This window comes from Penicillium riverlandense (genome assembly GCF_028828495.1).
Source record: "Penicillium riverlandense strain IBT 135883 chromosome Unknown utg000002l_segment0_segment0, whole genome shotgun sequence".
In the NCBI taxonomy this organism is placed as follows: Eukaryota; Fungi; Ascomycota; class Eurotiomycetes; order Eurotiales; family Aspergillaceae; genus Penicillium; species Penicillium riverlandense.
Window position 1 is genome coordinate 2,997,289 of NW_026643195.1, and position 25,610 is coordinate 3,022,898.

The 25,610-nt window shown below is 53.5% G+C and overlaps 9 protein-coding genes across 9 annotated transcripts; 6 read left to right on the plus strand and 3 right to left on the minus strand.

Moving 5' to 3' along the window:
- Nucleotides 1–17: 17 nt before the first annotated feature.
- N7474_003528 (GIG1 family protein) lies at nucleotides 18–796 on the plus strand (the record flags this gene model as incomplete). Its single annotated transcript, XM_057194943.1, has 2 exons — nucleotides 18–129; nucleotides 204–796. 2 exons carry the CDS (start codon nucleotides 18–20, stop codon nucleotides 794–796), a joined length of 705 nt encoding a protein of 234 aa, XP_057056298.1.
- Nucleotides 797–1,020: 224 nt separating this feature from the next.
- N7474_003529 (chromosome segregation protein SMC) lies at nucleotides 1,021–4,787 on the minus strand (the record flags this gene model as incomplete). The annotated part of the gene is made up of 4 exons (XM_057194944.1): nucleotides 1,021–1,313; nucleotides 1,376–4,484; nucleotides 4,534–4,693; nucleotides 4,750–4,787. The coding sequence occupies 4 exons, from the start codon at nucleotides 4,785–4,787 to the stop codon at nucleotides 1,021–1,023; spliced, it is 3,600 nt and encodes a 1,199-aa protein (XP_057056299.1).
- Nucleotides 4,788–5,086: 299 nt separating this feature from the next.
- On the plus strand, nucleotides 5,087–6,793 carry N7474_003530 (uncharacterized protein; the record flags this gene model as incomplete). Its single annotated transcript, XM_057194945.1, has 1 exon — nucleotides 5,087–6,793. One exon carries the CDS (start codon nucleotides 5,087–5,089, stop codon nucleotides 6,791–6,793), a length of 1,707 nt encoding a protein of 568 aa, XP_057056300.1.
- Nucleotides 6,794–7,364: 571 nt separating this feature from the next.
- Nucleotides 7,365–9,011, minus strand: N7474_003531 (autophagy-related protein 17; the record flags this gene model as incomplete). Its single annotated transcript, XM_057194946.1, has 1 exon — nucleotides 7,365–9,011. The coding sequence occupies one exon, from the start codon at nucleotides 9,009–9,011 to the stop codon at nucleotides 7,365–7,367; it is 1,647 nt and encodes a 548-aa protein (XP_057056301.1).
- Nucleotides 9,012–9,940: 929 nt separating this feature from the next.
- N7474_003532 (F-box/WD repeat-containing protein) lies at nucleotides 9,941–12,003 on the plus strand (the record flags this gene model as incomplete). The annotated part of the gene is made up of 2 exons (XM_057194947.1): nucleotides 9,941–10,252; nucleotides 10,306–12,003. The coding sequence occupies 2 exons, from the start codon at nucleotides 9,941–9,943 to the stop codon at nucleotides 12,001–12,003; spliced, it is 2,010 nt and encodes a 669-aa protein (XP_057056302.1).
- Nucleotides 12,004–12,858: 855 nt separating this feature from the next.
- Nucleotides 12,859–13,827, plus strand: N7474_003533 (uncharacterized protein; the record flags this gene model as incomplete). The annotated part of the gene is made up of 1 exon (XM_057194948.1): nucleotides 12,859–13,827. One exon carries the CDS (start codon nucleotides 12,859–12,861, stop codon nucleotides 13,825–13,827), a length of 969 nt encoding a protein of 322 aa, XP_057056303.1.
- Nucleotides 13,828–14,727: 900 nt separating this feature from the next.
- Nucleotides 14,728–22,011, plus strand: N7474_003534 (putative ubiquitin-specific protease UBP12; the record flags this gene model as incomplete). The annotated part of the gene is made up of 5 exons (XM_057194949.1): nucleotides 14,728–16,611; nucleotides 17,309–18,333; nucleotides 18,387–19,021; nucleotides 19,091–21,142; nucleotides 21,191–22,011. The coding sequence occupies 5 exons, from the start codon at nucleotides 14,728–14,730 to the stop codon at nucleotides 22,009–22,011; spliced, it is 6,417 nt and encodes a 2,138-aa protein (XP_057056304.1).
- Nucleotides 22,012–22,551: 540 nt separating this feature from the next.
- N7474_003535 (uncharacterized protein) lies at nucleotides 22,552–23,466 on the plus strand (the record flags this gene model as incomplete). Its single annotated transcript, XM_057194950.1, has 1 exon — nucleotides 22,552–23,466. The coding sequence occupies one exon, from the start codon at nucleotides 22,552–22,554 to the stop codon at nucleotides 23,464–23,466; it is 915 nt and encodes a 304-aa protein (XP_057056305.1).
- Nucleotides 23,467–24,216: 750 nt separating this feature from the next.
- On the minus strand, nucleotides 24,217–25,531 carry N7474_003536 (putative endo-arabinanase; the record flags this gene model as incomplete). Its single annotated transcript, XM_057194951.1, has 4 exons — nucleotides 24,217–24,279; nucleotides 24,413–24,441; nucleotides 24,494–24,672; nucleotides 24,720–25,531. The coding sequence occupies 4 exons, from the start codon at nucleotides 25,529–25,531 to the stop codon at nucleotides 24,217–24,219; spliced, it is 1,083 nt and encodes a 360-aa protein (XP_057056306.1).
- Nucleotides 25,532–25,610: the final 79 nt, after the last annotated feature.

A 25,610-nucleotide genomic window follows, 5' to 3' on the forward strand; every position in this document is an offset into this window, starting at 1 on the left:
TGGCTCAACTCGACATCATGACCCAGCCACCACCCGCCTTCAACCTCACCGAGCTCGACCACAAGCTGCTGGCCATGAACGACGCGGACTTCGTGCCACACGACTGGGACGACCTAAAGGACATCATCGGTAGGTGAATAGATCATAGTCATCCTCGCAGTCCCCAGCAAGTCCCGAACTCATCCGTGCCCATCCCCCCTCAGCACGAGACGATCTCGGCGCACTGAAGCGGCGGCCCTCCGATCTCCGCCGATACTTGGCCTGGTCGCGGGAAACCAAGATGCGCTATGGCACCGTGATGGAGTACATCTGCCAGCGCCGGCTAAACTGGCAGTCCACGCCGACCTCCCCCGCGGGATCAGAGTCGGAAGGGTCTAATAGTACCGCCACGCCCACGGCAGCTCCAGCGGGGACTGTCTTCGCCTTCAAGAACCCGGTCCCTTTTGCGGATCCCGAGGATTACAAGATCCTTCGCAACGACTGGCCCTACGGTGTCAGTCCTGGCATTTCGCACTTGGTCGTCTGGCTGCGCACGCCTATTGCGGTCAAGTCGTACGAGGGCCATTTGACGGATGAGTCGCGTGCCCTGATCGTGGACTTTGTGCAGAAGAAATTCGTGGCCCGCCTGGCGCAGGACCCCGAACGGTTCCCAGATCCTCAGTCCCATGTGATGTGGTTTAAGAATTGGGTTGGCCTGCAGAGCGTCAGGGCGTTGGAACATGTCCATATCCTGGTGCGCGATGTGCCAGAGGAGATCCTCGTGGAATGGACCGGAGAGTCAGCCCCAGAGCCATAAAATAGATGTGTATGCCCCAGAGGAGCTGATGTGATAACGACAGCGTTGCATTTCCACAGAGTCAACTAGAAAACTAGACCATGGATGTGGACTCCAAAATATATTCAATGGTTGGGAAGAAAGAGCAATGGATATTGTAGTAAACGAAAAATAAGCATGCGCCAGCCAGCCAGTCCATCCGAAGCAAATGTCCAATGTACACACACAGATCATAACCACCGCCGTCACGTCTTCTGTTCCTCCACGAACTTCAGCGCCTCCTCCCGCGAGACCACATCGATCGTACTGGCCTTCTGTCGGAAGCTGACGCCGTAACACTTCTCAGCCACATGCAGCATCTCCGGCCGGAAAGTGGTGCAGATGAACTGCCCATTGGTCGAGTCCGAGATGGACTTGAGCATCTGCGCCACTGCCGTCCGGTACTGGGCATCCAGGTTGGCGTCGATTTCATCAAACAGATAGAACGGAGCAGGGTCACATGCTTGGATAGCAAAGACAAGTGCCAGGGCGCAGAGACCTGGAAAAGGCAAGGTTAGAGACAATACAGGAGGGGGAAAAAAGGGGATAGTCGAGACATACTCTTCTGCCCACCGCTAAGCTGCTGAATACGCTGTTGGTCATCATGCTTGCTATTGAAGCTCACACTAATACCGACACCAACGTAGTTCTCGACACTTTGTGAAGCCTCCTCGTCCTCCGAGTCTACTTCATCCTCGGGCCGCAGAGTACGGTCCGTCTTGCGCTGAATGATCAGGCGGCCACGCCCAGCAGGGACGAGTTTTTCAAAGACGTTAGCAAATTCCCGAGAGACCTGCTTGAAAGTCCGTTCGATTGCTTCATCCTTGCGCTGATCCAGCACAGAGATGAGATCATCAATCGATTTTTGCGATGCGTCCAGCTCTTCACGACGGGAAGTCAGGGTCTCGCGCTGCTTGGTGAAACTGTTGTACTGCTCAAAAGCCTTCTTGTTGACATGCGAGTATTTCTTCAGTGCTTCGTTGGTCTTGTGGAGTTTCTTCACGACAGTGTTCGAGTCGGTATTCTTATATTTCGTAAACGCCTCGTCTGGAAGAACACCAAGATCACGAATGTTGGCAGCACATTCGGCGCCCTGCTTGGCGAGCGCGGCCTTCTTCTGCATGCTCTTTTCCATACGGCGTTGATGCTTCTCAATAGACCGGGCCAAGTCCTCCATCTCTCGTCGGGTCTCGGAGTTGCGCTGCTGAAGCTCGGTGACGCGAGAGTTCCCTTCCTCGATCGACGTGTCCACTTGCTTCAACCGGCTGTTGAGTTTCTCTAGAGCTTGGCTAAGGCGCTTCTGCTCGCGCTGAGTTTCCTTGAGGTTGCCCTGGACTTGCTCTTCAGCCTCATCAATATCCCGGTTAAGAAGCTGATCGAGACGCGGGTTGAGGTTCTCCCGTAACTCGACTTCTAGCACCGACTTGCGGCCCTCAAGCTCGCTTCGCTTACCGGACAGCTCCTGGTATTGTCGACGGAGACCCTGAACAGTAACACTCAATGATTCCAGCCGAGCCTCCTCCTCACTCGTAAGAGCTTTCTGGAAAGGCGAAGACAGTTCGGCCTCGAACGCGCTGACTTGGTCGTTCAAAGCTGCTAAGTTGGCCTCGACGTTTCGAAGAGCGCGGCGTTTCGCATCGAGCGTATCGGTCTTGTTTTGTAGCAGGTCACGCTTGCTTCGCAGCTCCTGTCGCAGCGGGCCACTGCTATTCTGCACCTGATGCTTCTGTTGCTCCAGCTTCTGCAGTTCACCAACCGCCTTGGTGATAACTTGGTCCAACTTCTCCAGCTCCTTGCGAATCTCGGTTCCGCGATTCCGCTTCGTTTCATACTCGTCCCTCCACTTGCCCAAGCTTTTGACTGCGTCCAGACGCGACTGGCGAGAATCGTGGAAGCCACCAGTTAGAGCACCGCGCTTGTCAGAGCGGTCTCCTTCCGGGGTGATGGCATTGACGCCGTGGCTGCGAGCATATTGCGATGCAACCTGCAGGTTGGGGCAGATGATGGTCTTGCCGAACACATGCTGGAAAGCTCGCTCGTACGCAGGGTCAAACTGCAACTTGTCAATCATGGGGATTGTGTCGCTGGCTCGCGGCATGTTGAGAGGCTTGGAGTGAAGACGGTTCAGGGGCATAAATGTCACACGGCCAGCCTTTTCTTTTTGGAGGACTTCCAGAACCTTTGTCGCAGTCTCGTCGGTATCAACGACGTAGTGGAACAGACTCTGACCGGCGGTGACCTCGACGGCGGTCCGATACCGCTCGTTCACGTCGAATAGCTCGGCCAATGTGCCATAGACACCTTCCAAGTTATGCTGACGAGTGATTCTTCGGACTGCTGCAATTCCGCGGCTAGTGGTGTGGTCCATCATCTGGGACAAGTTGCGCTCAGCACGGTCCACCTCTTGGGAAGCGTTAGAAAGAACAGAGTCTAGCTTGGCCTCTTCTCTCCAGAGCTCCTTTCTCTGATCCATGAGCCGGTCCCGCTCTTCTTTGGCGCTCTGGACCTGCTGGTCTACCGAGTGCATGCTGTCGCCACGGCCATCAATTTGCTTTCGCAGACGCTCGGTTTCGGGTTCCAAGGAGGCAATCTCGCTCTCCAGCTCCTTGATGTCTTCTTGAGTCTGGGTAACGACTCCCTGGACGGACTTGATGGACGTGTGGCTCTCGCGGATCTCCATCTGCAACCACTTATCGCGCTCGGACTTGTTCTTGAACCGCGAGTTCCGGCCTTGCTTCGCATACAAGCGCTGCCGTGATGTCTCCGCCTCAGTGAGCTGCCCCTTGATGGCGTCTTCTTGGTCCTTTGAGGCATTGAACCGAGGGAGAAGTTCCTGAAGTTCACCTTCACGCTCGCGGATGGCCGATTGCAATGACTTCAGATCGGCATCATGGCGAGACTTTAATGCCTGAGTAGCGGACTGGTTGTCGATGAGCGACTTGGCCTGGAGTTCGATTTGGGCCAAGGCCTTGGAGGCATCGCGGCGCTCATCCTCCAGTTGAGACTTGTCCACCTTTAGGAACTCGATTTGCTGTCGGCATTCTGCGATCTCAGCATCGATCTGGGCCATCGCCTTCTCGCCTTCAACGAATTGATCACGATTATTGTCTGCATCCTCGACGCCATTCTGTCGCTGTTCCTCGAGGTTATCAAGTACAGCCGCAATCTCCTGCTGCTCGCGCGAATAGATGGTATATTCCAAGCACCGACGCTCCTTGTCCTTCTCTTGGTAGTTTCGAAGTTCGTCCTTTTCCTCCTCGAGTTCGGCAAGACGCTCATTGATGTAATCCAGAAGTTCGTCGATCTTGGAACGTTTGCTGTTGGTCTCATTCATGATCTTCAAAGATTCCGCACGGCGAGCTTCGTAGACTTGCGTACCGGCGACCTCTTTGAGTAAAACCAGGCGTTCAGAGTCCTTCATGTTAGTTAGGGCAGTGACTCGGCCCTGGGGCACGATGTAATAAGGATTCGATCGTGAGAAACCAGCGGACTCGAGGAGGTTCATAACATCGTTCTTGGTGGCATTCTTGCGATCCAGTGTATATTCGTCCTTCTTGATACCGATCGTCCGACGGAGCACAAGCTCAGGCTTGCCAGTTGGGAACCGATCGTCTGAGTTGTCGAAGATGATCTCGACATAGGCAGACATCACAGCGGAACCAGATCCTTCCTGCCTGGGGTCAGTAAGTGCATCCGCGATCGTCCCCGGGAACACGTACATGTAGAAGAGCCTGGCGCTCCTCTCTTCCGAGATGGGTGTAGGCATCACTGAGAACGAAGCGAATGGCGGCAAAGAAGTTGCTTTTACCAGAACCATTGCGACCCACGATGACATTGTGTTTGGGGGAGAAGGGCTCAATGACCGTCTGGTCCTTGTAGCTACAGTTCGTAAGTTAGCAACACGGCCCTGGAAAGGAGTTGGGACAGGGACATACCTCTTGAAGCCTTGGATGATAATCTGCTTGACATACATCTTGACGAGACGCGCGACGCGAAAATCCCCTAGAACAACTGGGCATCACGCGACTGCGTGTAGTAATGAGAGATATATGCGCCCTGGCTGGTCCAGAACAGTTGTCTTCGGAGGACCCGAAAAGACAGAAAGAACGTGACAGGCGGGCTCGATGCTCTCGGGATGGCGCGACAGAGAAAGAACGCGAAGCGAATCCGCGTGTTGATGGGCGCGGGGTTCTGCCGGGCGGTGAGGGACTCACTTGATCCACAGAAAAAAAAAGTCGACGATTCGATTCTCTCTTCCGTGACACTTCAATCATGGCGCCTGCCGAGACTCCTGTTCAAGCTGCTGGGCTCGCTGATGGCCTTCACCCAAGCCATACTTACGTTCCCAACGAAGGCTACGTGAACCCAGGCAGCAACGAGTCTGACTTGGCGGAGCAGAATCTCACCAGCCAACAAGAGGAAGAGGATGACGATGAAGAGTACTACGATGATATTTTCGAGGAGGATATGGATCAGGGCGATTTCTTATCTCAAAATTCCGCCGATCTGACCAAAGCCTACAACCGCCAACGGAAACTGAACGACCTGGCCGCCGACCCCAATGTGCCGAAATGGACATATCCCAAGACTAATACGCAGAAACCGACGGTGAACACCTACGCCTCCGTGGACGACCAGGCCAAGTCATTGACTCGGCATGCCGCCAAAATCAAGCTCGATGACCAGCAGGCCGGGTTGTCAACTCGAGGCGAGCGCGGAGGAGACAAGTCGGATCGAGCGACGTCGGAGCAAGTGCTGGACCCACGTACTCGGATGATTTTGTTGCAGATGATCAATCGAGGCCTTGTTTCTGAGATTCACGGATGCCTCTCGACTGGAAAAGAGGCCAACGTGTACCATGCCATCTCGTTCCCGGACGACGACGAGGACGCAGCCCCCCAACACCGAGCGATCAAGGTCTATAAGACGAGCATCCTGGTATTCAAGGACCGAGACAAGTATGTGACAGGCGAGTACCGATTCCGCCAGGGATACAACAAGAGCAACAACCGAGCAATGGTGAAAGTGTGGGCGGAGAAGGAGATGCGCAATCTGCGACGCATCCACACCGCCGGCATTCCTTGTCCCGAGCCGATCTTCCTTCGATTACATGTTTTGGTCATGGGCTTTCTCGGCAGCTCCAAGGGACTAGGTGCTCCCCGTCTGAAGGACGTGGAGTTCAATATTTCCGACCCTGAAGCCCGATGGCACAGCCTGTACGTCGAATTGCTGGGGCTTATGCGCGTGATGTACCAGACTTGCCGGTTGGTGCACGCTGATCTGAGCGAGTACAATATTCTCTATCACAAGGAGCGCCTCTACATCATCGATGTCAGCCAAAGTGTCGAGCACGATCATCCCCGCAGTCTGGAGTTCCTGCGCATGGATATTAAGAACGTGAGCGATTTCTTCCGTCGCAAGGGCGTGCACACGCTGTCTGAACGGACAGTGTTCCAGTTCATCATTGCCACTGAAGGGCCTGCGGAGATCACTTCTTCGAATCAACAGATGGTCGATGCCATTGAGAAGCTCTTTGCGGCCCGTACAGATGCCGACGGAGAAGAGGAGTCTGAGGAAGTTGACACGGCCGTCTTCCGGCAGCAATACATTCCCCAAACTTTGGAGCAGGTCTATGATGTTGAGCGCGACGCGGAGAAGATTCGTGATGGCAGCGGCGCCGACCTGGTGTATGGTGATCTCCTAGCGCGCGGCAAGAAGGAAGAAGATGCCGAGTCTGATGCTAGCGGCGGTGTCTCTGTATCCGGTTCGGAGTCCGAGGACAGTGGAGATGAAGATGACGCACAGCCTCGTGACCCGTTCGAGAAGAAACAGCCGCGTGGGAAGCGTTTTGAAGACAAAGATGCTAAACGCGAACACAAACAAAAGGTCAAAGAGGAAAAGCGTGAGCAACGATCGAAAAAGATGCCCAAGCATATGAAGAAGCGTCTCGTTGCGTCGTCCACAAAAAAGAAGAAATAGATCCGCATGGGGTTTTTTGCATGTTCATGGACACGGGTTTTATGAATTGATGAAAATGCATATACGGATGGAGCATTTGGATATAACTCTAGTACGATACCTGCGTCACATTATATAGGAATTGACTACAATTGATGAACAGTATCATGTTATTGGCATCTAACCAAGCACCAGCTAGGAAAGATCCAACCGGCCTATCAGCGCTCTCTTTGAACGTCATGTTCCTTCGCTGCTATCGCCATCGATCGATGACAAGTAAACCACCTGCAGCGGTTACATCCCCAAAAGGCGGAGAGTATCCATCTGGCAGGGCAGAATCTGACAGTGTCCGAGGATGATCGTGAGCAAAGTATCAGACCAATTGAGCTTTCATCATTTGTGGCGCGGTTGAAACCTAGAATGGGAGAAGCGAAGAAAATGGTAGCGACACATGAGATATCATAAACACTGTAAAAGGACTGCAAATAGATCGATTCAAAATGCTAGATGACTCGGGACAACGCCGCGCTAGATGAGAGAGAGATCAAGGAGTTGTGAAGCGGAATCGTCAAGAGTTGAATGACTGCGTGATTTACGCAACGCCTCTGGTTCGTGCCTTGAGTCGCGCATAGGCTTGTTCGACGACTTGTTTGGATAGATCAGGTATCGATTCGCCTTCCCCATCTTGGGCGGCCTTTTTGATATCAGTTTGGTAGTCGCCTGTATCCGGTTCTTCGGGTTCTTGCCCCTCTGCCAGAGTACTTTCGAGGTGGCCGCCTGAAAGGCGCAGAAATTGAACCTGCATGGGCGCCCGACCAACTCCGGGCCAAATGTCAGAGGGGAGGAAATCACCTTGTTCCACGCGAAACGCCTCGCGGGCGGCAACATCCTCTTCGTATAGCTGGTCAAGCTTGTGGCTGGTTTCGCGAAGGACCTTCTCCACCCGGTGTCGGATATGTTTTCGACGCGCCACTTCGAGAATGAGGCTGTCGTATGCATTCAGAAAGCCATCGTACAGCGAATGCAGGTCGGAGAGCTCGCCTAGACCGTTGTTGATTCGGTCATGCTCTTCGTGCCAGACACGGGTGAAGTTGTGTGCCTGAGAAATATAGCGCGGGAGTCGAGTAGATGCAAGCGTGGACAGGTGGCGATACACCTCGGCAGTGGCCCTAGAGACCGACTGAAGCGCATCTCGCTGGGAGAGCATTTGGTCAAAGGTGGATTCCATCTCGCTAATCCGATCCTGGATCTCCACGACCACATCTTCCGCTTCGACTGCGTCCTTCATCAAGACGCTAACCATCTCCTGGTATTCCGAACCTGTTAACGGATCAAGAGGTGCATTCAAATTGGCATGAATCTCTTCTTCAATGTTGGGCATGGCACCCGCGCCGGCAGGGATATCACCGGTAATGGACTGGGCAGCAGCACCGCCGCCCTCGGTGTGTTTCACAGCCGTGACACAAAGATCAAAGTGCCGGACGAGTGATTCAAGGAGACTGGCCATTTCCTGCGCGTGCATTTCCAGGGCTTGTAGCATCCCGGGCATGGATGATAGAGTTAGGAGACCAGAGTCGGAAGCAGATGACGATGCAGATGCGGATGACGATGCCGATGCGCGAGAGGAAGCCAGTTTGGTGGCTGTCCGATAGTGGTGGAGCGCTTTCTTGATCGAGTCCAGCTCATCATCAAATTCGCGGTTAGAAGTATCCAGCTCCGTGCGGGCAGTGTTTGTACGATCAATCGACTCTTTCATTGCTGTATGGAGCTCCTCCACGCCCCTCTCGTCCACGAAGTCGTGCAGACTTTTGGGATCTTCGCCTTGGGGTCGGAAAGAAGGATCGACCATGGTCTCGCGGAGGAGATCCAACGTCTGTTTTAGCCGAGTGTCGGCGGTATCCAGATTCTTGAGCGAGGCGGAGAAGTCCTCCCGTCCACGGTACGAGATCTCCTCCACTTCTGACCGGACGCTATAGAGGAGTCGTAGCTGGTGGTTGAGGCCCCGACGCAAGAAGCCCGTCCGCGCAGAGAGGACAACACTTTCTTCGAGAGCGGAACGAGATGACGTAACAATTTCATTGGCGCGCCAGACATGGTTTATGGAGGAGAGAGAACGCTTTGCGGCAAGCAGGTGAGAAATGAGGGTGTCCAACTGAGGCCTCGATTGGGCGTCACGATGGCCATCATGGCCGAGTGCTGCACGGGTGCTGGAGGCCGATGAGGACTGTGAAGACGCCATTTTAGGGAATGAGTAGGCGAACGACTCAAGAATGCGAGGCCGAAGATGATAGGATCGTAATGGTGCAAGTAGGCGATAACAAGAGCTCTAGTTGCATCGCCTTAGCATCACCCAGGTGGTTGATAAGGAAAATATCTACCGATAACGAGCTTCTCCATGGTATACAGCTTGTGCAACCTCCCACGAGGGTGAAAAAGAGGAGCTAGCATTCAAGTAGCGATCTTACCTTGCTTTTGCGGGAGCTCCGACTCCCCAGAAGGGCAAAGTCCAACCAGACAGAGCACCCGTTCAATAATAGTCAACACAACAGCGATGCGTCACATCACGGCCGAGAAAATAACCAAGTCCCCAAGGTCCTCAAGAGGGCAGTCTGGGGCTGGCATTGAGCAATCACACCAGCAGCAGCAATGATGAGGTGATTTAGGGTAAGGCGGTGGAGATGGCGCCATCGGAGATCACGTGATGGATTGGGTCAGGTGTGGCGGCTTGGTTCTCTTCTTGCGTGATCGAGGAGTATGATTTCTTCTGATGGGCTCATAGCATTCTGGACTGACTCAAGCGGATTGTGCAATCGAGGAGCGGTCTGACCAGCTCCGACATATTTATTCGAACTCGCCTCCTCTACCCTTTGTTTCTCACTAAATCTTGCCACACCGCCCGTTATCTCCCCTCGACCGCTCAGGGTACTCACCACGCTCCGTCATATATTTCACTCGCACCCTATCTTGTCTCTCGAGCACTCCTTGTGGGTTCTCTATTGACTGGGAGAGTTTTTCGATATTATTAACAGACCTGACTGCCTCGTTGGCAAGCGCTTGATCGAAATTGGCATGCAGATGCTGAGCGTCTGAGCCTTATCGCCCAACCCAAGAGACCGCATCTCGCCCCGCGGTAGCGACTGTCTCTCTCCGTCTCACCGGATACGACGTATGGGCGATTCCTCGAAGATGTCGTCCAGCCTGGAGAATCTCGTTGCGTCGGCCAGAGCGGGGAGCGCTGAGAACACCGAGTCCAACCGCTCTCCGCTTCCCGCCTCCAACGATGCTCTCGCTGAACTTGCGAGGCAAAATGTCACACCCTTTCTGGAGAAGTACAACCCCAGACAATTTACGCCGTTGCATTCGGGGGTAGGGACGCCTTCCGGGTCCCGGCCGAGAAATGCCAGCTTCTGCTATCGCCACCAACCCGACTCGGCGTGCAGGCGTCAAGCCGATGAGGTTTCAATGGGCCAGTTACAAAAGGTACGTTGACTTGAACATGAGATATGATTTGTGGGGTTGCTAACAGGCCACAGGAACTCGAGACGCTTCCCCAGAGTGATCAACAAGGCATCGCGCATGTCTGGTCACTGTTCTCCGCCGCGCCCGCGAAACAACGGACTCTGATGCTGCAGGGCATTCTCTCACAGTGCTGCTTTCCGCAACTGTCGTTTATTTCGGCGAGTGTTCGCGAACTCATTCGAATCGACTTCCTCACGGCCCTTCCCCCTGAGCTCTCCTTCAAAATCCTACAGTACCTCGACACAGCCTCTCTTTGCCGAGCCGCACAAGTTTCACACCGTTGGAGGGCTCTCGCCGACGATGATGTTGTCTGGCACCGGATGTGCGAGCAACACATTCGCCGCAAGTGCAACAAGTGTGGATGGGGCTTGCCTTTGCTCGATCGGAAGCGTCTCCGGGAGTCGAAACGCGAAATCGAGTTGCGGGCCACGACATGGGGCAATAATCAACCCTCCACCCGTTCCGGCGAGGCTGTCACGAGCGAGAGTTGCTCCGTGGTCGAGTCTCCAGCTTCTGGAAAGCGCAAGTTTGGTACGGAGGGATCTAACAATTCACTGTCAAAGCGCCACTGTCTTTCGGCTGCTCATCGCTCTGAGGATGACGATGAGTATTTTAAGACTCGGTATCGACCTTGGAAGGACGTTTACCGCGACCGATTCGTCGTTGGGATGAAGTGGAAGCACCGGCGCTGCGCTGTCAAGGTCTTCCGCGGCCATACCGACAGCGTTATGTGCCTGCAGTTCGAGGATAACGTTTTGATGACGGGCTCCTATGACTCCACTGTCAAAATCTGGGATCTGGATACGGGAGAAGAGCTGCGCACGCTACGTGGCCACAGGGCTGGAGTGCGCTGTCTTCAATTCGATGATACCAAACTGATCACTGGCAGCCTGGACCACAGCATCCGGGTATGGAATTGGCGCACAGGTGAATGCATTTCCAAGTATAACGGGCACACCGAGGCAGTCATCGCTCTTCACTTCGATGCGACCCTGCTTGCGTCCGCGTCCGTGGATACAACTGTGAAGATTTGGAACTTCAAGGACAAATCCACGTTTATTCTCCCCCACCCGGCTTGTGTGAATGCTGTTAAGATCGATACGCAATCCCGCACAGTCCTGACAGCTTGTGATGATGGTGCGGCCCGTCTGTGGGACCTTGACACGAAGACCTGTGTCCGAGTCTTCCCCAATCATATTGGGGCGGTGCAGCAGGTGATTGCTCTGCCGCGAGAAATCGAACTCGAAAACCATCTAGCAGAGTGTGAGAACGACCACATCAGCACTTCATCCAGGGACGGCGATGCTGTCGTGAACACACTTTCCCCTCTGCTTGAGTCGAAATCCCTGTCTGCGCAACCTTCTCCATTCGGGTCCTCCTTCGACCAGGACCCGGACCGCCAGGAACCTCCGAGGTACATCATCACTAGCAGCATCGATGCTACCATCCGCCTGTGGGAGACAAACACCGGCCGATGCCTTCGCACCTTCTTTGGCCACTTGGAAGGAATATGGGCGCTTTCTGCTGACACTCTTCGCATTGCATCTGGCGGATCCGATCGCATGGTCAAGATCTGGGACCCTCGCATCCCCACTTGCCAAGATACGTACGAAGGCCACACTGCTGCCGTCAACTGTATCGGCCTGAGTGACAGCCGCTTCATTACTGGTGGTGACGATTACCAGGTTCGCATGTACGATTTCCGAGCCTGATTGGGCTCTTTGGTTCTTTGCATTTGATGCTTTTTCATTTGAAAACGCGGTGTATTGGTTTCTCGCACCTTGTTTATCATGCTTCTTGTCTAATATGGCATGTCTGGACGATGGACGGTTTGGATATACCCAGGCGCTCTTTGAAATGATTGTTTTTTATTTTGGCACAAAAGATGGATGATCATGACCTGGCGCCACATTTTGATTTGATGGATTCTTTCCCTTGCTCATGACTGCATTCCCGGTGCCCGATTGATTTGTTCTGTTATTTAACGGGGGTTTTGGTTGTTTATAGCTAGCTTTTCGACGACTTCCCGTTAAGTCCGGGTCCATGAATCAATGGAATTGTATGTATCTTTTACCAGCTTAATGTAGCTCCCGTCTTCTTCAAACTTTTTGTATCAAACCTAGAGCCAAACCATAATGTAGACATCCAAGCCCGGTCAAGGTTGGTCAAATATATTTCTAGATCCGCGGTCCAGATGAGCGTGCGAGCCTGAACCAACCCATTTTCATCATCGGACATCATAATATTGCCAAGGACTGCCGTCCGCAGCCAAACCCGTGTCGGCCACGACGAAGCCTCCGAGGTCAAATTAAGCATCGGTGGTGCTGGAGAACTAAACCCAAACGGGCATTCATAGATGAGACCCGCCCGGCCTCCAAATGGGCTAGTCGATGATGATGATCTAACTCTACTGTGGTAGAATAAATCATGGTAAATGCCTCACTATATTCGTCTCTTCTGCACATGTTGATCTGTTTCTCAAAACATCTGTTCGTTGAATTTGGTATCTGAATCTCGTCCACTATCAAGGTGCCGGTATCAGGGAGACGATATTGCGATCTTTCAAGATGGCTGATGAGAATATTCCAGTCTCGCAGTCGGCAGACTCGCCGAGTCCATCATCGAAGCCTCCATCATCGCAGCCTTCATCTTCGAAGTCTTCATCCTTGAAGCCTCCATGGTCGGAGCTTTCATCCTCGGAGCTTTCATCTTCGAAGTCTTCGTCCCCCAAGCCTCCGTCCTCAGAGCCTTCAAGTTTTCAGTTTCCATCGCAAGTTTCTTCCACCATCGATCCCCCAATCGCCCCGATTCTTGCTGAGATCGCAAGGGATCACCCGGATGAGCTGTGGGAAGCAGCACTGGCATATCATGGCTGCTCCAGGACCGAAAAGCCCGAGGAAAAATCCCCTAGATGGACTTGCTGCGGTCTCAGGCCGCTTATATCCAGATCCATGGGGATGCTTGGCGTCATCGTGTTTTGTCTCGCAGCCGCTGCCATTCTCACCATGATCTTCGTTTACGTCCCCATCACCCAGGCTTCGAGCAGGAAACATGCCAAAACCGCAGTGTCTTCATCTGAAGTTCCATTTAACACAGAGCTGTCCACTTTCAACACCACAGCCTCTGCCTCCACGCCTAGCATTACAGCAGCCCCGGCCCTAGCCAAGCATGAACGCCGCTCTCCTTCATCATTGATCTATTTGACCTCGCCTGCAACATCTCGTCCAGTCGCGAGCATCATCCCTAGCTTGCTGCCGGCTTCACGCTCTTTGATGCTCAACATTGGAGAGACATCCAGCCCAGTCAGAAGTATACCCCACAGTTCGCAAGAACTCTCAAGCTCTTCTGCCCTTAGAACTGGCGTGCCCCCATGGTCTGAATCGACGTTTCGGATCTTGCCGATCACAACAGGCCGTACACCCAGCACAACTTTTGCTACTCGACCTCTGCGGTCAACCCAGCCTGCGATGCCAACCCCGGGCACCACCGCCCTGAAAGAACCAATGACAATTAACCTTGCTTACAGATATCATTAAGAAGGGTGATATATTCAGTTACTGATGGCTACAATATACTATGCTACATGTTGTCAAAACTTGTCCTGATCAAACCGAGCAGGGGCTCTCTGAGATCATCTTTGCTGATGTTGGAGGGGAATTTGGTTCCCGGAAGTGCGGACTTGAAGAGAATGATCGACCTTGCTATCTGTCAAAAACTTAGTACCTGGAGCCTCGTACCTCTGATGTTGTCTGTGCCAACCTGCTGAATGTGGCATACTTGGTCGTTTAACAAATATGATAAACCTGTATGATGACCCATAGCAAGAAGAACCCAGAATGCTTTATTTCAAGAACATTTATCTATCGCCAAGGCAGGAACAAATGATCATTTCGTGCGTACCAGCCCTTTGAGAGCTTGAACAAAGGATGCAATAGGGCAAGATGAGTTTACTGATTGCTGCACTATATGAAACAAGTGAGGAGCATGAGCATTTTCACACAGACTCTTGCAGTGTCTACTGACATAGATTGGGAAAATGAGTTAAGATTCTATGTCGAGTTGTTCAGCTCATGTCAGCCTTAAAGCCCGTTGCTATCCGCACCTCGGTGGCATCTGCAAGTGAGCCCTAAAAGCCCGGCATCACGAAGTTGATTCCACGCCGGTCATCCAAAAACCAGGATAGAGAAGTATCCAAGAAGATTCCGGTATTTGTACAGGTCTTATACATCAGGCTCCGACATGAGTCGATGGCCTGAGGCCGGCGAGCCCACGCCGAGACTTCTATCATCGCAAAACCCCATCACGATCTTTTTTCAAACCCTCACCCTCCTTCTTCATTCATCTCTCCACAGCATCGAGAAAGCCAAGCAAATGTAAGTTTACATCATTTCATCTGTTTATCGGTGTTGAAGAAACTGACACAGAACCAGCTCGATATGGCGTACACACAGGAGAGACTGGCGCAGGCCTGCCAGCTTTTCCCACGAACGGCGAGCAAAATCGTCTTCGAGGATGTATCCCGCCCCGTCTACAACCTGAGAAAGCGAGATAAGCATGTTCTCTCTTCGTGGATCGATGATGACGACAAGGACGAGGATTCTACTCCTCGGGGTCGCCTGCTTCTCCCAAAGCGCAAGCCAGCGAGAAGTCGCAGCCGACCTGTTAAACGAGCGAGAAGCCTGCCACCCACCTCCATGGTCACACTTCGATTGGGCTCTAACTCTGGCAAGGCGCTACTGTCATCGATTGTAAGCTCTCAGCACGACGTGCAGCCTAACACATGGGAAGAATACCAGACCGTCAACGTCCTTGAAGACACCCACCTTACTGCCTCACGCTATGCTCTCAGAGTTCATAAGAGAACTACCACGAGCGTGGGTGATGAGCTCGACGACGATGATGACGTGACGGCGGAAGTCCTCATGCCAGCTGCGAACGACTTGGGGAACTTTGGAGCTGAGGCCCCCGCTGGAAAACCATGTGTTCCATGCCAAGATCTGGACGTGGATTGCTCCCTGATCAAGAAGCCGCTGTTATACCCTTGCAACAGCTGCAAGGTCGACGGTTTGGAGTGCGAATTGACAACCGCGCCTCGCTGGAAGCGAGATTGCGAGAAGTGCAAGAGTCACCATGGTGGCCCCAAATGCTCGTACATCTTTGCCGACTATGATCATAGTCTGCCGTGCACTTATTGTAACGAGCGAGGATTCAAGTGCATTGCTGGACCAGCTGTCAGGCCTCCTGTCCGTCTCATGGCCGACGTTGACAACGACTACTGCAAAGATGCCCAGCTAGCGAAGTATGATGCCAGTTACCCCGTTGACGATGGAGACCAGAGCAGTGTCTCATCAGAAATCCATGGCGTGGAGAATACTGAAGACGATCCTACGACCACGTTGGCGGGGGGCACAATCCAGAGGGACAACATCTCCATGCCCTTTGGGCCTGAGCCCACCGAATACGACCCAGACATCTTGAATCCTGAAACCACGGTAAATGTTGGCGAGGCATCGAATGCTTCCGGCTTCCTCTCTGCTGAGGCAACCGATTATGATTTGGATCTTCTTGATCCTCCGCCAAACATAGGAATTGACGAGGGCAACAACACTCCCTTCTCTATGGTATCCATTGAGCATCTCTCGAACGCCTTCACCGACAGGGAAGTTACGCGCCAGTATCGGGTAACAACATACTTTGCCCACCCCATGGAATTCTTGTACGAGGCTCCCGATGATGGGACTCGCCCTTGCCACTGGTGCAACAACTATGCGTACGGGCTCAAGGGACTTGGCAAGCGATGCGTTGAAATCGCGGACTTTGGCGGTGGCCAGTGGATTGAACTGGGAGATGGCCACCAGCTGGATGGAAATGAACCCAGCCGCATGTGTGTTGAGTGCGTCTTTGCCCGAATCCGGATCCTTCAGTGCCTTAAGCACAAGGGCAGAAAACTTCCTCTGGAGATTGTCAACAGCTCGGTCGACAAGCACGCAGCGCTTGATGCCCTCCTCCGGGCAGAGAGGCACCTCGTCACCGCGGACACCATGGTTGCCGGACCATCGGTCCCCGGGCCCGAGCAGCCGTGGTGCTCGCTGTGCCTCGAGCCGGCCACCCACTGCTGCGGCGCTCATCAGGACGACCCCACGCCATCCTCGATCGGAGTCGGATGTGGGCTGACGCTCTGCGCAAAGTGTCTTGATCGGTACATGTACCATGGCACCATCGAAGCCGTCGTGGAGCAGAATCGCACCATCCCCTTCGCCAACACCGAGACACGCGCCGATGTGGAACTGATCTTGAAGCGGCCTGACAACCTCATTTGGGTCAAGTATCTTCACTGACTGAAGGAGACGGAGATGGACAGAAGACTGGGAAACGAAACGGAAGGAGCTGGATGGTTGATACGCTGGTTGATCAGAGCATGGACTCTGAATCTGTCTGTCTTGATCTCTCGCCTGCGGTGGACTAGCCACACGCCTGGATTTAATTCTTTCTTTTGGTCTTCTGCTTGTAGTAGTGAATTGCCAACTCTGACAATACAGCCGCAAGAGCAAACTCCGGCAGTGAATGAAAATTCCACCTGAATGGCGATTAATGGCTGTGGTGAATGGTGAATAATGGGTTCCTGCACAATAGACGTCATTTAGGGCTTCCGCTCAATTGAGCTCCAATAGCTTCACATTCACTGCCAGTGTTGGACTTATATACCTCGTATTCTGCTGGTCTCTTCTATTTCCCATCCTCACTCACCTGCTCTTTTCTCCTGCTTCCCACATCCTCACACCTGTAAGTTGCTACCTCCCCCTCTCTCTGCAACGCTGGAGGCGGAGACTGACTAACATTTTCTGCCAGTCGAATTTGCTCTCGCTTTCTCCCTCGCACGTCTTTTGCTTTCTCCTCCGCCTCGAAGATTGCAAATCCGACAAAAATCAAAGAAGGTGAAGAGGGTGGCTTGCTCAGTCCCTTATCCTCCTTTCTTTTCCCCTTCCGTTGCCGCGAGCTGCCACGAAACGTGCGCAGCTCACTGTCACGACGTCTTCCACAAAGCGCCGAAAAGTTTCCCCAGAGCCTCGCAGCAGCCCAGGAGAGGCCCGACGTCACGGCCACTCTGAGCCTCCCTCCTCCGCCTTGCCCCCAGACCGTCGCTCTTCATCTACTTCCAACTCCCGGAGCAAGAGCTCATCGCTCTCGCCGCCCCGTTACGTGCCGGCTCATCTCCAGTTCCCCGTCCCTGGTACTCGCCCCCAGTCCGGTGGCCGCTCGCCGACCCCCGCGACCGCATACGCTGGCCTCTCCCTATCGAGCGATTACTCCGTGATGCCGTCCGACCACCGTGACGGCACTCCTCCGACAAATGGCGACCGTCGGTCGCCCTCGCCGGGTGTCAAACGACCTGCCTCCGAGATTGCGGATTCGGACCCCGAGGGCGGCGTCAGCACATCTATCGGGGGTGGTGACGCGCACGATTCAGGCAACCTGACCGGTCCGGAAGACGACAACATCTATCCCACTCCGTCCAGCAGCGCGCCCAACTCCAGCCAAGAGCACTCCAAGTCCGCGACCCAATCGCACGATGTTCCTTCGATCGATGACCAGCTGGCCCAAGTGACTAGCCTGGTGATGCAGCCTCTGGAAGATGGGCAGAAAGGCTATGTGATCTCCATGACATGGATGAAGAAGGTATTCGCGCGGAGCTCGACACAAGCCGACAGAGCAGACAAGGAATCTCTCGAAAGCGAGCTGGGACCGGTGGACAACTCGGACATCGTTCTGGATACCGACCCGGAGACCAGTGGTTTCAGAGACGAGGCGAACGAGCCTTATGTACCGTTACGGCCTGGTCTCCAGATCAGCGAGGATTTTGAGCTTGTGCCGCAGGCAGGTTGGGACTTGATCATGAAGTGGTATGGGCTCGCGGACCAGTCGCCCGTCATCGTTCGCTACGCACACAACACCAACCCAGCTGGCGACATGGAGAATATCATTTATGAACTGCACCCGCCTATTTTCACCTTTTTCAAGCTGTTGAATCCGTCCGCCGGCATGTCACCCCAGATTTTGAAGGAGAAGAACAGGCCTGCCCCCGGACTTTGGCCAGCCGCCAGATGTCCTTCCAGAAGTGGTTGACGGTGGCGAAGCAGCTGGCTGGAATTGACATGAACACCAAGGTTCGAGTGTGGAAGATTCTTGGTGGCCTGCAAAGCACCAACCCATCCGCATCAGCCACCCCTGCAGTTTCCCGCGCTGCGTCGCCAGCACCGGCAGCAGGCCTGATTCCTGGCCACAAGACTCTCATCGTCGATCTGAACGCTTTTCTGGCTTTGTCTGAAGGCAGTCAGCGGGTGCTACTTGAAGGCGTCAAAGATCAGACTGCCAACCCCAACTACAATGGTCGAATGAGTTTGGACGTCGCTGGTCTTGCGGGCACCGACACTGTTGTCCTCGAAGAGCAGGTTGGCGGACCGAAAGGCGGAGAATGGGTGTCGGAGGCCTCGGCGCAGACGCTCAAGCGCTTGGGCATTCCCGCGGTCCATTCCAAGAAGGAGATATCCACCCAGTTTGCCAACAAAAGCCCGACTCCTAGCGGCCGATCCACACCGGCTCCCGAGAACAGAGGTCGACGTGGTCGAGATATGGGTTTGACCGGCTTCGAGAACCTGGGCAACACATGCTATCAAAATGCGGCGACTCAATGTGTCCGAGCCGTTGAGGAATTGACCTACTATTTTCTCAGTACGTATCCTCCATTGCTATGCAGGTTGTGGCATGGCTGAGTTTCACCACACTAATGTCAACCTTCAGGCGAATCTCACAAAAAGGACCTGAACCCGGACAACCCGCTTGCCTACAACGGTGCAATCGCCAAATCGTATGCTGGTCTGCTGCGTGATGTCTACCGTGAACCTGTGCCATCCAATGTCAGCCCCGGGTATTTTCGTCGCACAATTGGAAAATACAACCCGGCAATGTCTGGCTTCGAGCAGCACGATAGTCAGGAGTTTCTTATGTTCCTTCTGGACGGTCTTTCTGAGGATTTGAACCGAATCAAAAAGAAGCCGTATATTGAAAAGCCTGATTCGACGGACGAGATGGTTCACGACCGCGAAGCACTGGAGAAGTTCGCAACCAAGTCCTGGGATATCTACAAGGCCCGCAATGACTCTGTCATCACTGATCTTTTTGCTGGAATGTACAAATCGACTCTTGTTTGCCCGGAGTGCGACAAGGTCAGCATCATCTTTGATCCATTCAGCAGCCTTACCTTGCCTATCCCGATGGAGGAGCCTTTCGCGCGGGAGATCATCTACGTTGGCTTTGGGCGCAAGCCGCTGAGGGTTACCGCGGAGGTTGATCGAACGGCCAGCTTGAGAATGTGGAAAGAGGCGGTTGCCAAGAAGATGGACAGTGATGCCGATCGAATCGTCGTGTCCGAGGTTTACCACAGCACGTTCTTCAAGCATTTTGACAGTGACCACCAACCCATTCAAGAGATGCGCCTCTCGGCTCACGATGTCATTGTCTTTTACGAGGTCGAAGCAACTCCCACCTCGGCGACGAAAGAGGGGATCTTGCGCGGATCCACGAAGTTCAACTCGCCCGAAGCTGATAGCACTCTCGTCCCCGTCTTCAACCGACGGAGGATCAAAAACAAAAACGAGACCGAGTACGACGTCTTTGGAAACCCGTCTTTCATCGTTGTCAATCGCGAAGAAGCTCAGGATTTCGGTGCCATCTTCCACAAGCTTCTGAACGTTGCTGCAAGCATGACGACCCGCGATATTCTCAGCGAGAGCCAGAATGGGCTCGTCCGGTCGGCCCAAAGCTCCGAGGACTCGGACACTGTTCTGATGGATGAAGATGATGCGGAGTCCGCCGACTCCACAATCAAAACTTCCTCCGTCGAAGACGAGGACAGCATTGTTGACATTTCGATGCATGATGCTCCACAGTCCTCGCCCACACCCACTCAGGACAGAGATGCGGATGAGCCATCTCCGGCTCACCCGTTGGCTGGCACAATCGCCCCAGCGCTGCTCAGCCTCTTCGACGCCAAGGTCATGAAGACTAGGGAAATTCTTCCCAAGGGCCGGTCGATTGATCAGTCTAAGGACTATCCCCTGATCTCCAGTCTGATCAAGCCTGCGTCCGCCCCGAAGAAAGATTTGGATGGGGTGTCTGAAAGCCCGGAAGAAGACAAGAGCGATGCAAGCAGCGAGACCGACGGCTCTGATATTGATGTTGAATCCAACACCAACGGTGCCGATGATGACTCGGAACATCGTGAATGGCCTCTCATCCGCCCGGGTGATGCCATCTTGCTTGACTGGAATGACGACGCCTATGATGCGCTATTTTGTGGCAATCAACGGGATGATAGCGAGCTCCGAGGCGCAGGTACATGGCAGAATATTGAAGTCTTCTATGACCGCGAGCTTATCCAGCGTCGTGCGCAGCGGGAAGAGCGCAAGGCCCGGGGCATCACTCTTGACGAGTGCTTGGATGAATTCAGCAAGGAAGAGATTCTGTCCCAAAGCGATGCTTGGTATTGCCCCCGTTGCAAGGAGCACCGCCAAGCTCGCAAGAAGTTCGAGTTATGGAAGGCCCCCGATATCATGGTAATTCATCTCAAGCGCTTCGGCGCCCCGGTCCGTGGCATGCGCATGAAGCTTGACACCCTTGTCAAATTTCCCTTGGAAAACCTGGATATGACCGGCCGCGTGCAAGGCCCTGACGACGGCAACGGCTTGGTCTATGACTTGATCGGCGTGGACAATCACTCTGGCACTATGGCCGGCGGGCACTACACTGCGTATGCAAAGAACTTTGTCGAGGACAAGTGGTGCAGTTTCAATGGTAGGCATATGCATACTCTTTTTCTTGCTGTCTACTGACTTCGATTAGACTCCCACGCCACCGTTATGACAAACCCACAGCAAGCTGTTGGTTCTCGGGCGTATCTACTATTCTACCGGCGTCGGTCCAACCGTCCTCTTGGTGGCCCTAAACTCCAAAAGATCGTTGACAACTATAAGCGTGGTTCCGAGGAAGGCGAGCACGACACTGACTCGCGTGGCCAGTCACCTTCGGGGGAAGGTCAGTGCCTCGGCGGCTCCTCCCGCAATGGGTCGTCGAGCGCCTTGATCGGAGCCGGAGCAGCTCACCAAGCGGGAGATGGTGGTTTGCGAACCGGTCCTCTGGCGACGAAGGAGGGTGAGGATGATTCGCCTCCCCGGTACGGAGCACACGACGATGACGACCTCGCAGACAGCGAGTCCGAAAGTGGACAAACCGGCCGACTGGAAGGTATGCAATTCACTGGCAATGATTTCGAGCTCGACGAGGAGAGATGCTACCCGCTGAACATCAACGAGGACCCCTCCTGGTCCTTCAAGCGAGTGCCCGAAGCTCACGACCTCGAACAGATGACAGCCCATCCTCCGGGATCTTTCTCTAACGGCATCCGCGATGATGACGATCTTTTTGACGACAATGATAGCACTGTGGCCGTGGGCGACGGCGACTTGGATGATCTTGATGCCCGTCTGCTCGATCTGAAAGACTCCCCTCCAGCTGGGCGCCCACAGGGTTTCAAGTCCGGTCCAGGTTCCGAGACCGATCCCTCTTTCGAAGATATTCCGCCCTTGATGGAGGACAATTCTGATGATGATCTGCCCGTTGTCGAGCTGCGTGTGGGTGATGATGACAAGATGGTCTCCGACTAATGGTGGAGAAACAAAAGTGCGATTGGCGCATTCGGCGTTCGGGTACATACAAAAAAAGACATGAAGGGGTTGATCTTTTTCATGGGTCCCCTCACACTTCCGACAATCATCTCTGGTGATGCTGTACGATGGCAATCTGCCATGCTGTTCTGCCTACTCTACAGTCTTCTTTCCTTTCTTCTGCGTTCATGTGTATGTTATGATAACTACCTAGATGGTCCTGGCGGCATGGCCGGTCATTTGTGTTCTTTACATCTACGAGTTGATGCGGTTGCATCGCATATGGGAGGAATTCGCCTTGGTTTGATGGCTTCTAGATTACTGTCCCTGTTCCAGTTAATTTCTAGATGTCTAGTGTGGAATGCATGCCTCCAGCTTTCATCCTGTCCTTCCTCTTTGTGTATGTAGGCTCTTTCCTCTCAACTCTTCCCTTTCCTTCCCATTTCCCTTCTCTCTTTCCTTCCTCCCTCTCCCTCTTCCTTGTCTTCTTTTCTCTTTGTTCTCTTCCTTATCAGCCTCTTCCTTGTTTGCTCAATGGTCATGGTTTCGAGCTATACCATTCGCCCAACCTCCACCATCCTCTACAGCGAAGATTCCTTCATCTCGATCAACCGAGCCTCCACACCAAAGATGCCTCAAATCCAGGTCATCGTCCCTTCGATTCCTGGATCTCATGACAGAAACAACCGTCCAAACCTGCCCTCAGTGGAACGATCCCCCGTCCAGCAACCCATCGACGCATCCTCTACAACGTCAAGCCTCTGCACCTCCATCCGCAACCGCGCCTGTGTTCTCAGCGAGAGTGAGATCAGCGTTCTTGATCTGGGCCCTGGGCTTGCCCCTGACTATATGAGGAACTCAGAGTATGCGAGACTCTTTGCAGATACCACTGAGGAAGGGCCGGAGTCGTTCATGCTAGCTCCGTCGCACTTGACGGAGGCGCTTGTGCCTGATGCTCCTCTTCAGCGACGCCGGGCCAAAGCTATGCCCGCTACTCGGCCTTCTGTTCCACGGTCTGAGGACTCTGACTCGGTCGCAGTCACCTCCGACAGCATGTCCTTCAGCAACGAACACCCGCTTCGTCTTCGGGACCGTCGACACAACGACATTAGTATCCGTGCACACTCAAAAAAATCCCCCGCTGCTCGGCACACCCGATTCATGGGGTATGGATATGGCTATGGAGGGTATGGACAGGACCAGTTCTTCATCCTAGCTGACGAGGAGCCAAACTGCGAACCTCGTGCCCTCTCCGTCCCACAGTCTCCCAGGTCGTCGTCTCCTTCATGGCCGGCTGTTCATCGCTCCAAGAGTTCGCTTGGGGGTATGTACCCCGAGATCCTGGCTTTGCGATATGGCCTTCCAGCCCCTGTAGGCCGGCAAGAGGAAGAGGAATTGTTTTCGGGGGTGGTTCTGGATGACGAGCTCATTGATGATTCGGATGACTGGTTTTGACATGGCTCTTCTTTGATCGACTCTTTAGGATGCGGCAAGACGAATTATCCAACGTCGGACGACGTATACGGTTTGATGAACACGGCTTTGCATGGGTGGCGCGGCTTTTTTTAATGAAATTCATTTTCGGAGTTGACTAGGCGGCTCTCGGTTGCATTATGATATCCAGGGGACGGGAGGGAGTGCGCATCGTTACGGCGGACCTACACTTAGGACTGCATCTGCATATCATCATAAAGTTATGACTTTAGCATGCATGCACTTAGTTTATATCGATCAGTTACAGAGCATAACACAGAGCTTATCTGACGTGGAGTGGTAGTGTTGTGTGGCAAAAGCCCATGTCTATTCGTCTATACTGGTCAGCCGCGGTGTGTAGTATGTACTCCCATGAAGCACAAAATGTCAAAATATACCGCAGCGTAAAACAGGAAAATCGAAGACGGCAATTCTATACCCGAATGTGCGGACGCCGGTAATGCAGAAAGAAATAGAGAAGCAAAGAACTGAAAACTCCACCGAGTGGAAACCCATGAGAGTTCGAATATGACGACAAGTAAAAAGGTCTATCGGTGCAAATGATAACAATCGTTGATGACTTTTGGGATGAGCTCGCGTAGGAAGGAATATCGGCGCGGCAGGGATAGGTTGGATTAGGTCGAGATTAGCTGTTTCTTTTCGCATGAATTGACTGTCGTGGACGAAGTTAAACATCGAGCCGAATTCGAAGTAATGACGCGTGTGCACTGATCACGGCATGGCGACAGGCCACCCTTCGACGTAGATCAGAGGATTAAATCCAAGCATAGCATCCTGTGAAACAAGATGTGTCAGATACGGAGGTCTAATGACGTGCCTTGCCCAAGTGGGGGGATATTGAAGGAGGATCGGCAGGAACAAGCATAATGTGTCTCTGTCCATAAGCCGACTAGGGAAATGTACTTACCGAGAACGCGATGCCAACAGTGGTATTCACTACAGAAGACATTAGCATATGTCGTTGCGGAGGGATCACGAGGGCACGCACAATAGTGGTAATATAAGACGTCAGTGTCGCCATCACGGAGCACGCCTTGGCCGCCGGGGGCATAAACATCTCCATTGGAGCCGTAGACGATGGTTCCGCCCCCGTCAACGAGATCTGTGCCCGTTTTGTCAATAAAGGGACCTCGCGGGCTGGTGGATCGGCCGACACGGATGCTGTATCTGGGATAGATGTTAGTATATGGGTTGTGACAGAGTGTTGTACATACTCCTGCCCTGCGGGTGGGAGCTTGTCCTCTCGCAAATCGCAACATCGGCCGTGGCTGAACCATAGATAGTAGTAACCACTGTGGTACGACATAAAAGCGCCCTCGATAGCATGCGGGCCTGTCGGATCGCCGCATATCATATTGGCGTTCGGGTTGGGCTTGCTGAGCGCTACAGGCTCATAGGCCAGATGGCGCACCTCTGACTCGGCCGTGCTGGCAGGACCCAACAAATCAGGCGTCAAAGGAACCTGGTAAATGCCGGTCCAGTAGCTCCCGAAAGAGAGATATCCCTGCCCATCGTCGGCAATTATGACACTGGGATCAATCGTATTGGACTGGTTGTATGGATAGAGGCCGGAGTCCTCCCCTGTGCCGGATTGCACGACAACTCCATAATCCTGCCAATTTCCAGGACCCGGTGAGGAGGATATCGCCACCCCGATCGCACTGTCCCGGCAGCCAGCCCTGCTGACACTGTAGAAGCAATAGTACGTCTCGTCGACGGCGATAACGGACGGAGCCCACGGCACGGCACGATCGCCTTTATCAATCATACTGTTGCCATCCATAACACTGCCGATCTTCTGCCACGGTCCAGCCATGCTGGGCGCAGTGTGGATGAAGATATGCTCTCCGACATTGTAGAGATAATACTCATCACCAACACGGATGATAGTGGGATCATGTGTGTGCTGCTGCGTCTGACGAGTCGGAGGAAACACCGATGTAGTCTGCTGCGTATCCGGGATCTGCCTGATGCTCAAACCAAACACAACCGAAAAGAAACATACAAACGCCAATAGCGGAAGCATTTTGACCCAGCGTCGAGGAAGCCCGTGAAGCCAAAGAGAGCGCAAAGACCACCCCTGGCTCTGAAAATTGTCAGCCCAT